Source organism: Schistocerca serialis, chromosome 3 (assembly GCF_023864345.2).
Source record: "Schistocerca serialis cubense isolate TAMUIC-IGC-003099 chromosome 3, iqSchSeri2.2, whole genome shotgun sequence".
Classification (NCBI taxonomy): Eukaryota; Metazoa; Arthropoda; class Insecta; order Orthoptera; family Acrididae; genus Schistocerca; species Schistocerca serialis.
In genome coordinates, this window is record NC_064640.1 from 265,184,059 (window position 1) to 265,201,681 (window position 17,623).

At 41.5% G+C, this 17,623-nt stretch overlaps 1 protein-coding gene across 1 annotated transcript in view; it reads right to left on the minus strand.

Moving 5' to 3' along the window:
* LOC126470041 (L-threonine ammonia-lyase) overlaps positions 1-17,623 on the minus strand; it is a 217,972-nt gene that overhangs the window by 69,713 nt on the left and 130,636 nt on the right. Inside the window, exon 3 of the mRNA XM_050097537.1 lies at positions 17,469-17,539. Coding sequence (XP_049953494.1) covers positions 17,469-17,539 — 71 coding nt within the window. The remainder of the gene's footprint in view (positions 1-17,468; positions 17,540-17,623) is intronic.

Genomic DNA, 17,623 nt, shown 5'->3' on the forward strand with positions numbered 1-17,623 from the left:
GAAGACAAACCCTACTTATGTAGTTACATTTTTGTATCATTAAAATATGTTGTTAAATATAGTACAAACATGAAAGTACAAAAATGAACCATATTTATTGCTAGTTCATTCAAAAATCCATCAATGCAACAACTTAAATATTCTAAGGGAAATTCTGGAAGAAGGTGATAATATCGATTTTTCTGCTGTATGATCTTAGAAGGGTCAAACACTTGCTCATACACTGCCCAATGAGACGAAGCTGTGAGCAAGGCTTGAACTGTGTTCACATGCTACAATTAGTCTGGTACAAAGGACAGCATGACTATGACTTTTAAATTTGTTGTCCACCACATTCAGATAAACACTGGATGCATTCCATTTCTATATTAGAAACACAACACACAAACAGTCAAAGCACAAAACCGCACAGGACTAAATATAAACTCATCACAAGGAGAAATCAGACTTGTTATTCCACCCTTTAGATTAAGATGGTCTAGTCATATCACAATGGGCATTAAGTCAAGGAAACAAGTGCCACATTATCAATGAGCAAAGACAAATCCAATGTGGTCTCTAGTGGAAAGACACACTTAGCAAGACCTAATTGTAACATGTACATAGCTATGCAACCTGGCCCATTTCAAAAATAGTTCCCAGAGAGTTCCAAATTTGGTCTGCAAATACGATGAATATCTGTTTCCTGTCTATGGATGATAAGACCCAGCTGGCTTTTCTGAGGGCATCTAAGCAAGACCTTGGAATGATAATGATATATTGAAGATGTTATTCTTTCAGATCTAACTCAACAATCAAATGACTCCTATTTTCTAGAAAAAAAAGAGTTAAATAGTAAAGTCAGTGATGTTTGTTCCTCTTTGTGTTGGTGCAATTACAAATAAGACCTGTTTGCTGCAAATTTCAATACTCTTTGAACAAGGAAATCTGTTATGGTAACAAATTAATTGCTTGCACTTCTTACACTGTTGTTATCGTTGTTACTGTTGCTGTTGTGGTCTTTAGTTGGAAGACTGGTTTGATGCAGCTCCCCGTGGTAGTCTATCCTTTGCGAGCCTCTTCATCTGTGTGTAACTAAAGTAACCTACATTCATTTGAACCTGCTTACTGTATTCAAGCTTTAGTATTCCTCTATTCCTCTACAACTTTTAGATCGCTGTTCCTCCGCTGCCCCCCCCCCCCTTTACTCTTCCTTCCCTTACCAATTCCTTGATGCATCAGGATGTGTTCTATCAATTTTTTTTTTTAGTCAAGTTGTGCCAGAAATTTCTTTTGTCCTGAATTCAATTCAGTACCTTCTCATTTGTTATTTTATCTACCCATCTAATCTTCAGCGTTTTTCTAAAGCACCATATTCCAAAAATTTCTGTTCTCTTCTTGTCTGAACTGCTTATTGAACACATTTCACTTCCTTAAAAGGCTACAACCGTAACTAACAGCTTCAGAAAAGACTTCCTACCAGTTAATTTGATATTAGATGTTGACAAATTCATCTTTTTCAGAAATGCTTTCTTTGCTGTTGTCAGTCTGCAATTTATATCCTCTGTACTCTGGCCATTATCTGTTATTTTACCACCAAAATAGCAAAAGTCATCTACTACTTTTGGTTGATCATTTCCTAATCTAATTCCCTCAGCATTTCCTTATTTAAATCAATAATACTCCATTACTTATTTAATTTTTGTTGATGTTCATCTTGTAATCTGTTTTCAAGAAACCATTCATTCCATTCAACTGTTCTTGTAAGTCCTTTTCTGTCTCTGACAGAATTTCAATGTCATCAGCAAAGTGGAAAGTTTTTATTTCTTCTCCATGAAGTTTTATTCCACTTTCTCAGCTCCTCATTGATTTCCTTCACAGCTTGCTCACTGCACAGACTGAATAACATTTGGGATAGGCTACAACCCTGTCTCTCTCCTTTCTCAATTGTGGCTTCCCTTTAATATCTTTCAGCTCTTGTTAACTGCAGTCTGGTTTCTATAAAAGCCATAAATAACAGTTTTCTTCCTGTATTTTATCCTGCTACCATCAGAATTTCAAAGAGTGTAGTCCTGTCAACCCTGTCAAAAGCTTTTACTGAATCTACACATTGTATAAATACAGGTTTGCCTTTCTTCAGTCTGTCTTCTAGGATCAGACATAGGGTCAGTATTGCTTGTGTGTTCCTATATTCTTCCAGAAACCGAAATGTTCTTCCCTGAGATCATCTTCAACCAGTTTTTCCATTCTTCTCTGTCAATATTATGCAAGCATGACATATTGAACTGATGGTTAGGTGGTGTTCAAATGTGCCTTATTTGGAATTGGAGTTATTACACTTTTCCTGAAGCCTGTAGGTATTTTGCCTGTCTTATGTATCTTGCACACCATGTGTAATAATTTTGTCATAGCTGGCTCTTCCAAGGATCTCAATAATTGTGAGGGAATGTCATTTATTCCAAGGGTTTTGTTTCTAATTAGGTTTTCAGCCTGTCAAATTCTTCTTGCAGTCTCAAATCTCCCACATCATCTTCACCTATTTCCTCTACTCTTTCTATAATATTGCTCTCAATTTGTTTCCCTGATACAGACCCTAAATATATTCCGTCAATTTTTCAGCTTTCCTTCTATATGTTACTAAAATGACATGGCCTTAAGGGACATGGCTGACACATAATGGTGGACATGACAGATTTGAAATTCCATCTCAGCTGGCAAGCAGCCATTCACAATACTTTACTCCACAGTTTCACATGCATCACAGCAACACTGTACTGAAGGGATTGTCTTTCAGCACAGACAGTGTGGTATTTTACCATGGCTATTTCATGATTATGATCACCAGCATAAGGCAAGAATTGTGAGAAGTAATCAATAAAATGTGTCAGGACATTGTGACATTACAATTTGATACAAGATGTTCTCAAGGTGCCTCTGAAAGAAAAATGGGGTTCATTTGTTGTCACAGGATGTGTAGGCTGGTTAACAAGCAGACAGCCTGTGCTAATGTCCTGACACAGCAGTAGAAAGTTATTAAAATTTACTTTTCTGTAAGGAGTGGGGTTTACATCTGTAACTGACAGTCTTGGGATTTTTTGAAATCACTTCAGCCTCTACCATGTGCTGCACTGTGGTTTAGAGAATATGAATGTGAATATAGATGTATAACATAAAAATGATTCTTTAAATCAGCTTGTGACCAATTTCCTCACCTAGAACTGTACAACTCAAATAGTGTTATATTTCTTCTTTACTTTCAGGTACAGCACAAGAAGCTACAGATCCCACTGGTTGACAAAAACACAGTGTCGGTTGATGGAAACTCCAAATATAGGTCACTGATATTGGCTAATTTAACTACTTTTTTCTATACAGGCAACTGATTGTAGGCACTATGAAAGGTTACTTGAGAATAATTTGCACTTTTCTGTGTAGTTCATGTACTCTTCAAACATAAGTTATTAAAGCAAGACAATGCATTTGCTCATGCAAGAAGGCCTCTGTATACTTGTTTTGATGACATTCCAAAGACTTTCAAATTATTGTATGCACTTCTCAAAATCTTTTGCACAATATTAATGCTATGGGAAATTTATGGGATGAGATAAATATTTTTGTTACTGGGTTCTGCATTGGGACATTTAGTCCACCAACATAACGTGCAAATTTTGGAGATTGGAAATGTGCCTGCCTACAGGCCATTTCCATAGCCATTCACCAACACCCCAGAGGACAATGTAAGGTTGTTTTCATGGTCAAATCTGACAGTCACTCTCATGACATGTGGCACTACCTTCACCTATTAGCAGTGTACCACCAGGAGGCTTGATGAACATGGCACTACTTGCCTTCACTGTGCCACATGCCAGGAAGTAGGCTATAACATATCCATCTGCCGTTGCAAGGTTTCAGCAAGCCAATTCCAGCCACCACCTCAATCCATGCTACATGCCTTCATCACAACAATGAGCAGTTATCAGTCAGCTATGGACCTCTGCCTCTACAACTTGGCCTCTGTGGACTCAGGTGCCAGGACTTGGTATTTAATCACTCAATGACCTTAGTACTTGTGATTAACAGACAGCTGTCTACTTGCAGTTCATCTGTTTGTACTAATTTTACTCAATGGTGATAGTGGTCTACACTGAAAGTTAATGTCTAGATTTGTCAGTTTGTCATAAACTAAATAGGCAATTTGTATAACTTCAGAATGTCTTTACAATCTTCATTGAGACAATTAGTACAATCAGTGAACTTTCTGTGAAGCAAGACTTTTATATTTGTTAAAATAACATTGATATTGTTTTATGTCCACCTAGGAATTTTGTTTTGGTTGTGTAGCCCCCATAAGGGCACTAGTCACTGGCAATGATGTTTTCATTATAAAATTTGTGTATATTTGATGTTTCCCTGAGAAGACAGTGATTTTTGGACTTTTCCATGAGTTTTCATATCATGTCACTGGTGGCCTAATATTCAACTTTCATTTCACTATGGCTGCAGTCAACACAGTTGTGGCCACCCAAGTTCTCTTATTACTGAAAAAAATGCAGCACACACAGTAACTGATATTGGAGAAGATGGTTGGCTGCACCATACCACTGGAAGTATCCAGAAAACTTGCATGGACTGACTCTACAGTGAAAGTGTTCTGGTCAGCACTACCACTGTTTTCTGCTTTTGATATGAAGATAGAATCTTGGGCCAATTATATCGTACACCTGAAACAGCATTTCACTGCACATGGAATTTCAGATGGTATCCAGCAACAGGCCTTTTTGCCAACCTGTTCAGGTGTCACAGTTTATAGACTCAGTCAACAGTCAAACAGAGAGGTAAGACCCAAAAATTTGTCATATGATTAACTTAAAATGAAACTAGCAGAGTATTCTGATTCCCAGGTACATGTGGCCACTACCTACCACAAATTTTTTTTAGCTGTCACAAAAACATACTGAGAATGGAGAGTGCAGTTACAGGGTATTTCTTGTGACTGTTGTTTCCATTGCACCAGTTTGAAGTGTAAACAATGCTATGCTGATGATGCTTTTGTTAGAAACAAGATCCTTGTGCATTCACTCGATGAGGGATTTAGGAACAACTTGCTGAAACTCAATGACCCATCTTGGTTGGCCTGCCTTCTGCTCATTCAAGCATTTGAACAGACAATGTAATCCTCAGTGGCCTCAGTGGCCCATCAACCATGCAGGCAACCGGTCTCAACCTCAATCTTTGGGAAGAAAAGGTTCTCAGGTCACAACTACGTGTTACGCAGAGAGTTAGAGCAGCTGGGTTTCTAGGAAGCTGTGTTTTATCAGGACATTTAGTCTACAAGCATAACATGCAAGTCGTGGGGGTTGCCAATGTGCTGGCTTGCAGGATAGCATCTTCTGGAGCCTCAGCATCCTTGTAGGGCAGCAGTAACACAAGGCTGATTCCACAGGGAACTCTGACAGCCACCACCGTAAGAAGTGGAGCTCCCTCTGCCCACAGGAGTTACCTCTGTGATGACCAGGATGTACAGCAAACATGGCACTACTCACTTTTGCGGAATCATGTGCCAGCAAGTAGGCATGATATAATCATCTGCCCATGAAAAATTTAGGCCACTGCACAGCCTCAGAAAGCCAGTTCTAGCCACTGCTTTAATCCACACCATATGCCTTCACTGTGGCAACAAGCAGCCATCAGTCAGCTATAAGTCTTTGACTATATGACTTGGTCTCTGTGGACTCAGGCACAAGGATCTGGTATCTGCCAGCCCATTAAACTTAGTATTTGTGATTAATGGAGAGCCATTCACTTATGGTTCAACAGTACTTCAAATTTTTGCTGATTCCACTCAAAAGTGAAGGTGGTCCATACTTGACAAGTAACTACTAGATTTGTTGGTTTGCCACAAATTTGAGAGAGAGTTCATATAACTTCAGAATAGCTTTATGTTCTTTATTCAGACAATTAGTAAATCAGTGAACTTTCCATGAAGCTATGCTTCTATGTTTGTTAAAATAACTTGATATTGTTTTATGTCTACCTGGAAACCTTTTTGTTTTGCCTGTAGAGGCCACGTACAGGTACCACACTGGGTAATTCTGTAATATTTTTTCATGAATATTGGTATGTGCTTCTATCTTTAATGAAAGACTTGCCAAAAAAAAATTTGGCAGTCAAATAAATGCATTAGTCCTGCCACAAATGAGCTATCAGCAGCATTACAACTGAATGTTTGTGTCTCTCAAGTAGTCTTCCATTTTCTTGCTTAGTCAGTGGAAAAATCAAATTAATGCCATATAAAATATTAGAAAATGTTTTGTGCTTCTGAATTTTCAGTTTTTGGTTAAATACTCAAATTCACAATGACTGCAGATTATTCAGAGCAGATCAGTCACAGCAACTGCCAAAGTTTTCCATTATGTGTTCGCTACATATGAGGCAACAAGCAATCAACACACAAAATAGAAATTGTTTTAGTTTAATGAAAATTGGACATACGCATAGTCAAAAGTAATCACTGGTCCCACATCATAGATGGAGAAGGACACTTACCTCTGGATTATAAAGTAGCTTGTGTGACTATATCAACCAGAGAGGAAGGGGTGGTGTATTAATGAGTCATGAGAGATGGCACGGTATTTGGAAGGAGCAGACCTAAAATTCCAAGCCAGTGATCCTGATATGCATTTTGCTTGGTTACCCAAAATCACTTCAAACAAATGTTACTGAGGATTTGATTGTGGAATTCCATTGCGGGGATGTTGATGTCAGTGTTTTACCCGTTGTTCCAATATGTCCTACAAATTTTGTGTAGGGTTCAAGGCAGGTGATTTTGCAGGCGAATCAAGATGTATCATGGTGGGGATGTGTTCAGAAAACCAGTCACATATTCTTTCTGCCTGACTAACTTAACTGTTACCATCTTTTTGTCTCTGTGTGAGCAATGGCCTCTTGCGAGGCGAATGTCTCCAGAAGTTCATTGTGTGTAGTTTCCATCGCAATGTTCTATCGCTCACAGGTGGGGTTGGGCCTTCATTCATTGCCTGCAGCAGCAGTTCCTATGAGATTTGGAAGCGATTTTGATTCACAAGCTCTGAAATGCGTCTCCGGATCCTCTCAGTCGGGATCTTTTTCCTATCACAATTCTGACGTTGTGTTTCGTGGCCATGTGTGTTAAACCACTGCTTGAGAAACGTTGACCAGCCCACTGTGAAACACCAACAAATCCAGCAATTTTACACACCTTATGGTGTTGGCATGGCCAAACACGACTGCCCATTTTTGACACTCTCTCACGTCCTTACATTTACCTACGTTTATGAATTATGTCTGCCTGAAACATGAATGTCTCACTGATCGCTACTTCCTTATGCTCACATAGAGGCAGTGCGAGTGCCAGCGAACATGTGACTCAGTCGCTGCGCCATCTGTGATGGCTTAACAATTCGTCTCTGTGTTCACACAGAGGTGACTAATTTTTTGTCCGGTGGGCTTACCATCAAGGATGGGGGGGGGGGGGGGAGGAGGGGGGGGGGGCAGAGATATGAACCAAATATGCACTTGGTGTATATTCTGGGGGGAACTATTATCAGTTGGAAGAGGTCATCCAGAGAGCAACTGAGAGCGCAAGTTGCAGCCAGCTACAGATCGTCACTCACATTGTCATCAACAATGTCTGTCACCTGTATTCTGAGGCCATTCTTAACTTTCTATGGTGACTGACAGAAGTGTTGACGGCAGCTAGCCACACTAGCGAGGTCTCTGCACAACTATCAATCTGACGTATGGTTCTGAGGACTGATCAGCGCCCTCTGGTCTGGAGGAGAGTGGAGGATGTGACGCAGACACTACACCACGTCTGTGACGACATCGGCTGTAGATTTCATGATCTATGATACACAGCTGAAACTAGTAAAGTTGCCTTTTATAGGTCAGGTGTGCATTGTACACCAGCAACTGCAACTTGTGTGGCACAATATGTGTGAAAATCGTGGTTTTTTGACGAATCTCTGAGATAAAAAAAGCATTAGATAGACCAGTTATTTCAACAGACGGAACAGACGAAGTTACAAATATGGAGAGAGAGAATCTCAAAATATAGATTGTTAACAGCCAGAGTATTTGCAGTAAAGTGCAGAACTCATGTCTCTTGCAGAATGTTGTTGACCCCACAACATAACACGAACTAAGAGTTAGTTGAAACCCAAAATAGAGAGTATGGAATTTTTTGACAACACATATCGGAAGGATAGATTGGACTCTTCAAGAGAAAGTTTGTTTATAGTGATGAGCAAAACATTACGTGTAGGGTAGCCACAATAAATCCGACTGGAAATTAATGTGAGCAACAGTAACCAGGGCCGCTAGACTTAAGTTCCCGACCACTAGACTTAGAGTTATCCAGTGGTAGAGTAAAGTCGACAGCATGTAAATACCCCGAGTGTAAGATAGCAGTTAGTGGTGACTTCAACCTGCTCAGTATCAACAGGGAAAACTACGCTTATGTTATCGGCAGTAAGGACAAACAGTCTAGTGCAGTGATACTGAAAACTTCGTCCGAGAGCTTTCACAAACAACGTTCTACACCCCGTATAGGCTATAGCTACAAACAGACCTCATCTTCTCGAGAGTATCACCAATGGGGGGATTAGTGACCATGATGCCATTACAGTATCAATGGTTACCGAAGGCAAAAATGTCATCAGGAGAGCTGGTAGAGTATTTGTTTGGCCGAAACGGTACTCATTATCAGCTTGTTTAAAGAATGAACTGAGAACATTTAGTTCCGATCTGGTAAACGGAGAACAGTTCTGGTGAAAGCTGAAACACGTTATAAACCGTGGTCTTGATTAGTTCGTTCCACATAAAGTAATAAAAGGCCTCAAAGACCGATCCTGTTTCAATAGTACCATTCGTAGAACGGTGCGAAAACAAACAACAAAACTCTCTCTGCAATAGACTACAGGGAAACTTAGAGGAAAGTTATCAGCAACTCGAGCATCAGTAAGAAAGGCCAGTTCCCAGCGAAAGGATTATCAGAAATTTCTAGGAAGCTATATTCAAACGTAAAATCAATGAGGGGATCTAAACCTTCCATTCAGTCTCTCGTAGATCCGTTTGGTGTCGAAAATGAAGACAACAGACAACCGTCCGTTGCAGAGACTTACAAATGAGAGGTATCGATATTTGCGCCCTCAGTACTGAAAAACAGTAGACTACTTAAAACGAACAAGGCACCAGATCTTGGCGGAATTCCAGTTGAATGTTGTATTGAATATACCGCGGAAACAGCTCTTTCCCTAGTTCATATTATCGAGCATCACCAGCGGAAGCTAATCGTGTGCGACGAAGAGAGCGCTAGTCGCTCCTGTTTACAAAAAAGATAAAAGATCGGATGGTCCGAATTGCAGGCCAATTATCGCCGACGTCCGTCTGATGTAGGATATTAGATGATATTCCAATCTGAAACATTTTGAAGTTTCTGGAGGTAAAGATGTTTCTCTCAAAGAACAAACACTGATTCAAAAAATAACTCGTCTGAAACAGCTTGCTTTATTCACACAAAAATTTTGAAAACAATGGATGCAGGTGCACAGGTAGATTTGGTCTTCCTACAATTCCCAGCGCCTTCGACACAATACCACATCATCGGCAACTAAGCAAGATACGAGCATACTATTTCCGAAAATATGTGACTGGCTTCGGGAATATCCGACTAAAAACCTGGTTCGGACGACTGTAAGAAAACGGAGAAGAATTTGATCAAAATTTCGCTTGATTTAACGAACAGCAGCTCTCTTTAAATGTGGATACATCTAAGATAATGCCTGCTGCAACGAGAAAGAAGCCTACAGTACCTAATTACGAGATTAGTGGTGGACATTTTGAGCATGTCACATCGTATGACCAGTTAGGGGTAATACTAAGAAGCGACATCAGATGGAGCAATCGCGTTGTCAGTATTAGGGAAGGCGAATGGAAGACAGATTTGTTGGAACGATTGTGTGAAAATTAAATACATATGTAAAGGCAACCACATACAAGCCGTTATTGCGATCAGTTGGAGAGTATTGTTCAAACGAGTTCAGTTCTTATTACATAGGCAAGACAACAGACATCTAAGGAATTCAGAAACGTAACAGCTCTGTGTAGCCCATACGAAAGTGGAACAGAAGGGGTCACACAACTTAAATGGGAATCCTTGGAAGAAAGGTGACGTAGTTCTCACGAATCTCTGTTAGGTAAAATTAGCCGGCCGAAGTGGCCGTGCGGTTACAGGCGCTGCAGTCTGGAACCGCAGGACCGCTACGGTCGCGGGTTCGAATCCTGCCTCGGGCATGGATGTTTCTGATGTCCTTAGGTTAGTTAGGTTTAACTAGTTCTAAGTTCTAGGGGAATAATGACCTCAGCAGTTGAGTCCCATAGTGCTCAGAGCCATTTGAACCCATTTTAGGTAAAATTAGATATCCTCTTTTCTAAGGCTATGTGATTATTATGCTCCCAACAATGTATATCTCGCATTCACATCATGGGAATAAGATAAGAAAGGCGAGAACACATACAGAAGCATTTAGACATTTTTTACTCTCTCAGTACGTGAATGGAATAGCAAAGAAAGTCGATAATATTTGTACGATGTACCATATGCCATGCACTATACAGTAGCTTGTGTAGTATAAACACTAGTGTGTGCGAAACTACGGGACGAAAATAGCTTCCCCATGATGGGCCTGTTCCAAATAATACAGCTCGATGAAACTTGGACCATACATAGAAAGAACTCCACAGCATAGTACAGAAAGTAACTGAAAGACATGTGCAAAGAGAGGAAGAGAACTGATGCTTTTATTCAAAGACAATAATTCATTGAAGAGATTGCGATTTGTGATGTTCCTCTGGACACAAGGTTGGTAAGGAGTTCTTACGGAAGGGCGTTTCATTCCTCCACCGACGTGGTTCACAGTTTCTGGATGTCGTCGGTGCATGTGGACGCACCACCAGACGTTTCCCAGACGCATCCCGCACCTGCTCGATGGGATTTAAGTCCGGGGAACGAGCAGGCCAGTCCATTCGCTGAATATCCTCTTGTACAAAGAGCTCCTCCACCTGCACTATTCGAAGCGGTCCCACATTGTCATCCGTAAGAATGTCATCAGGGTCGAATGCACCCCTGAAAAGACGCACATGGGGAAGGTGTACAGTGTCACAATAACGTTTACGGGTGAGTTTGCAGCGTTCAAAGATTTGGAGGTCAGTACGCCCATGCAAGATTATGCCTACCCACACCACAACATCTGGACTGCCGAAACGATCGTGATCGACAATGTTACTGGGTGCATTGCGTGTTCCCACCTCTCGCTGTATGAGGGTCGTCCGGCATTGTTCGACAGTTGGTCCAGGTGTTATGGTGTAGGAAGGCATAATGTTGCATGGGCATGCTCTCCTCGCAGTCTTTGAACACGGTACACTCTCCAGGATAACAGTGTTTGTCATCATTGATTGTGTATCGTTGAGGTACCCCCTGAGCGTTAGATGTAAGAGGGAAAATATCGACATTAGATGGTTTTGGAATTTTAACAAACCCTAACGTAGGCTTATATTCATAATTAACAATGATGCTTCCAGTACGAGCATCCGTATCTACTTCCAAAATACATGATTGTACACACTTCCACCCCAGTTATGTAAACCTTTTTCTTTTGTACTTGACACAAATGCATAGTAGTATTTTATATTAATAGGTTGCCTAAATTGATGAGCAGGTACTGTAGTTAAAAAGGCATCCTCATTATTTTGATATCCATACCATGCTTTCCAAATCGCAGGAAAATCACGTTTCTGATCTATACTAGTAGTCTCCATGGGAGCTGAAGACCCAGATGTAGTAGTAATTGCTCATGAAAATGCAGTATTTATGATTACTCCTTTAGCTGAAATTCCTGTTGATCGGCCATTTTTGTATATGACACCATCCGAATTTGATTTATTGCCACATGGTAGTAGAATTGTCATTGTTCTGCAAAAGTAATTGCTCGAAATCCTAGAACTGCTTTCCCAACAAACTCGAGTGAAACGGAACTCGCAACTTAAAATCAAAATAAGAATATGATTACTAGTGTGGGTATTAATTTAAAAATACCTGGTGTTAATGTAAAGCCTACTGCAATTATATGATATGAAAATGCATAGAACCTTTTTCGCTGGGGTTGGAGGATTGCACCCTTTTCCTGTAGAGATTGGCTGGCGCTTGCTATGAGACCATTTACATGCTGCATAATCGTTGAATCCCGTTCCGCACTGATCATTAATTCCATTTCTTTCCCCTTCCAGTACATTGAGAGATCCTTCGAAGAAACTTTCCCATTGTACAATTTCATCTGAACTAGGTAATCTCCTATTGGATCCTCTAAGCCATACTTGTCCCCGACTTGGCCGTTTTTGCAAGAAGAGATATAGCAAAATATTGAGCCAGTCGATATCGGACATGGCTGCGATGGTCCTACTCTTTCCCCATGCGCGTCTTTTCAGCTGTGCATTCTGCCCTGACTTCATTTTTACGGATGACAATGCGCGACCGCATCAGTCTGTTTAGTTGAAGGAGCCCTGGAACGAAAGGATATTCGGCGAAGGGACCGGCCTGCCCGTTCCCCCGACTTACATCTCATCCCCTTTCAAAAGAACTCCTCACCAATCTGCCTGCCAGCATGGGAGTAGAGCATGCATTGTCGTCCATGGTGATCACATACCGTACTAAAAACCATGTCCTGCCTCTTTAATGTCTAGGAGACGATTATACATTGAGATGACTTCAGTGTAACCAATGTCTTTCAATAAAAGTGTCATTATGTTCGTCTAATTTCTATCTATTACCTTATGTACTATACAGTAGCAATTCTTTGTATGTATGGTTCAAGTCTCATTGAGCTACGTTACTTGAAAGTTACACAATTGCGAAAGTTACTTTCATCCTTAAGTTTTGCACACCAATGTATGTGGATGTTGATGTAGACTAGATCTCAACGTCACCTGACAATTTCGCTTTTATTACGGAAAATAGATAACACAAAGAGGTTTTAGCGTCTTCGTCGATGCAGAGGTGATTAATGAGGAGCACCAGATTGGAAAGGATTGGAAAATGCCCAGCTGTGGTAAGTTCAAGGAACCATTGCAACGTTCGCCGGCAGTGGTTTAGAAAGTTAAAAGGTCGTAAACTAAGTCGACAGGATGAAAAGCTGGGCTCCGCTACTTCCAAATGTGAGTCCAAAACGAATAAATGCAATGCCACTTCGTTCGACCCATAAGCCAGTATCCTGCACCTCAGATTACAGTTTGGATACGGTATATTTGCCTATGTCGTGAAAAAAAAAGCTGAAGGTCATTCCAGTTTCTTTGCCCTCATGTGTGTAAACCCGAAAAATTTCACTACTGTAAAAGAAGTGTTAGGAAGAGGTAGAAAGGCAATGGCGTAATTTGGAAGTCTCAAATCGGAAATACAAATAAGCCCACATGGAGTTTGATAGGGACACACGATAGCAAGGTCTTTTAACGCACCAAAGTTGAGTATACTGCTACCACATTAGTGTTGTATAAAACTAGCACATCCAATTAAAAACGTTGCAATCAAACTTCTCATCTGCGCGTAGCGGACAGTTGCGTTGGAAGAAGGCGTAAGGTTACGACACTATTAACAAACCTCCAAAATCAGTGGAACGAGTCAGGACAAAGTAGCGCGCTACTGTCAAACTGCAGTAGGTCCATGAGGCAACATTGCTAAGGTGGTTTGTATTCTGAATGTGTGAGGAAATATCTGTGGTAGCCGACTTGATATTGTAAGGCGGCAGAATAAATGAAAGTCAATTTCGCACCTTACGTAAGAGTTTTATACATCGTAACGGGAAGCTGAATGTGACACCTAACTTACTTTGGCGGTAATGAGCAGATTTGCCTATAAGTATGTAATGCAAAAGGGATGACACTCAGTCGACGGTATTAAGACACCGCTCCTATATAATGTATGTCAATGAACAGAAGGTGAAACAAGCAGCGAGAGGAAAAGTTTTGTGTGGAAGCGAGTGCGGGGAGAAGCAGAGACTGCACCATGGAAAGCACCACAAAAAGCTCTTAGGGGGCGTACCCTGGCGGGAGTCAGTGACTGGACAGGTGACGCATACTGGAGAGCAAGTAATGGGCCACCAGAAGTAGGACAGAAAGAAGCTTTAGAAAACTGCGTTTCGGAATTCCAAATGGATACGAACAAAACCAGTGACACAGCTGATCACGTGAACAGAGAATGGTACACATGTGATGTACGCATGTAACTTTTAGGCGTCTGGAGCGGGCACAAAACGTCCGACTGGCGGAAATGAACTAGGAAGGAGTAAAGTGTCGAGATTTCGACGCAGTTCAATGGTAGGGCCCCTGCGATTGGCGGAGAGGGTTTCCACAAAATAAGAGGAACGCTCCTATTGTTCTAAAAAAGCCGTGACGTGGAGAACGAAAGAACCCAGGTGGCGAAACAGTTCATCTACGGGAAAGACAAGAGCGAAATTATTGAGGACTCTTCTCTGAACTGGCGTCAAGTAAAGAACAGGACACATAACGTTCTGTACGACGCAGAGGAGAAATTTGTGTGAACACTGCGTTCACTGCGACTGACATTCAGCTAGATATTAGCTGAAGCATCGTTGAGCTCCAACTGTGGAGAAACGAACCAGCCAGTCTAAGAAAAACTGGAGTTGGATTTTCATCACAGATGAATTCGGAATCCGTGATGGTCGACATGAAGAAGATCATTCTGTTCGAGATACCTCATTACGTTTGAGCTCAGAATATGTTATAAGAGTCTACAACGTATGGATATAAATGATTTTAGACAGTAGCATTGTGGATCATTTCTGCTATCCTTCTTGTGGATGGATGTGGCCTGCACTTTCTGCCAACTTCTGGGCACCGATTTTGATCGAGAGATCTACAGTATATTACGGTCAAAAGGAAGGCTAAGTAGCCATATATATTGCATAGAACCGCATAAGTATTCCATAGGGCCCTGGAGCCCTGTTCGGTTTTGGCGATTTTGTGTGTTTCTCAAAGCCACTGTTACTAATATCTGTCTTATTCATCTTTGCAGTGCTGTAAGGATTAAACTGGGGCAGTAATCCTGGATCTTCTTTGTAAAGCATCATTTGAAAACGGGGCTCGACATTTCTATTTTTGTTTTGCCGCCTTCAATTTCTGTTAGCGTCTGGACACTAACTTTGGTGCCACTGAGAGTCTTTGCATGTGACCAAAGGGATTTTTGGGACGTCATTTGATAATATTCTGCTACTATAGTAGTTGAAGGCTTCACGCAATACCTCTCGGCCCTTGACTAATTGCCACTGAAGACATTAAGAGTTGTTTGCATCAATTAATGCTGCCAGTGTCCTGTTGTTACCCTCATATGAGTGATTGGGTAGTCCACAGACCACTTTAAAAGTAAAATCCGCCTGTGTAGGGGCTTCGACGTCAATAAAAATTGATCTCGGATGTTAGTGATTTCCACAAAACGTGTGTCCCAACGCTTCAATCGACTGCCTCTGCGTACAACAGCAACGACGCCACCAAGCGCCACATACGCAAGGCTGTGTGCCTCGCCTGCTCGATAGTACAGGTACAAACTAGAGGTGCGAGTAGAGGACAGTGAAACAAGCAAATAATCCTAAGAAGCAGGTCCAGAACGAACGGTTTTCCCGATACGATGTATTTCTACTGAATACATGAACATGTTACAACATAGTCCTCGAGGAAACAGACTGCAGATATGCACCTGAGGACAAACACATTACGACAAGTGTTCCACACGACCACTGTTCATGTGAAGGCCGGCTTCAGCACGTCTTTTCATCGATGCACGGATACATTCACAAATCCCAGGCGTGTTCCCAATGCAATGACAACCATCCACTATGCGTTCCCGTAGTTCATCGCCCCACACAAAAAAATTCCACAGGTTCAAGCCGGGGGACCTGGGAGGCCATGGTATTGGCTAGCCACTACCGATACACTTGTTGTCGAAGATTCGTGTTACGTATTTCCAAACAGCCACATGGAAGTGTGCCACTTATGTATCCCTTCACAATTGGGAATATCATGCAAATAGTCCAATAGGCTTGTGTTGCAGGAAATGTAGGTATACACGACCAGTAACTCATGCAGTTAGGAAATGTGGCCCTGCAATGTTGCTGCTTCAAGGACACTCTCCACTTCACACCAATGCATTTATCTTACCGTCAGCGATGTGCCAACTGGGAAGCTGCAGCATAAGCGTAGCCTCAGACTTGACAATGTTGCAATATAAGTATGACTGGACTTGTGTGTATCTCGTACACGGAAAACCATTGGTTTCTGGACCTGTGTTTACTAGGACTGTTTTCTTGTTTCATTGTCCTCCACTCACCACTTTCGTCTGCACCCATAATAGTCAAACCATACAAGGGCTCAACAAAATAACGTTACCACCCGTCCTCTCAATGCCCAAATAAACTGTGTGACAACACAATAAACCACCTATGATGTAACGGAGCGCAGAGCTCTTTCACTGTTCCATCTACGCTCTTCTAGTCTTGGACTAAAAATATATTTAAAAGAAGGTTAGAGCCAGTTGGTTGTCTGCTTGCCGTACTAGGGTTATCGAACAGTGAGCAGAGATGTCTACTAGTTGACGACATTCGCTGTAGTTGGACTTCGTGTGGACCTCTGCTACTGAGTCTGGTTGTGTAATGACTGGTTACTTAGCTCGGCTCGGCTCACAGACTTGAATTAGCTCCTCATCTACACGCCTCGCAATAGCACTTTGTCACGTAATGAATTATTCTGGCCACATAACTTGTATATTCCGAGATTTAATAAACAGCAAATTATTGCCGACACAAATCTGTAGGTGCCATATTTTAGTAAGTAAATCTTATGTACGCTGTGTACCACTGTCTCACAAACTCTTTCTCGACGCTCTACAGGGACCTAGGTCGAGAATTGGTCTTTGTGTATTCCCAGGCTGGCTACTGCACCATGTCGTACGGCCAGTAGATTCTGACGCGAAACTGAGCCAAGTATGTGAACAGCTGACGCTTTTCGCCAGCATCACTGTCACACAGTAAATGAAGACTCTGTTTTATCACCTTTCATATGCTTATACAATGGAGATGCGAACCTGCCTGCCGTTCTGGCGTCTGTGCGGACGTAAAAACCTGTCAACTGAGAATTACACGACCTAAGGTTGCTGTGTGGGGACGTACAAGAGGAGTGCCAAAACAAGGAAATACGTTGGCTGTTCATTGTTGACGCATGTTACGACCCAAAGTACGACACATAACTGAGGTGCATCGTAACAACTGTGCAACCAAAGCATACTGACATTATAAGCGAACTGACGTTTTCCCACAACCTCATGCGTGGTCACACCAGGTCCCAGGGGCTCTACCGATAGAACAGTTATCGACTTACACCTCATACAATACCTGCCAGTATATTGCAGGAAGTCCTTCTTCAAGTAAATTTCCATACCAGTGACCTGTGACAAATGAGATTTCTGAAAAGAAGACAAATGAAATCATATTAATGCTTTCCACATAGTACCACAAAACATAAAGCAAGCCATTCAAGCTTATAATTA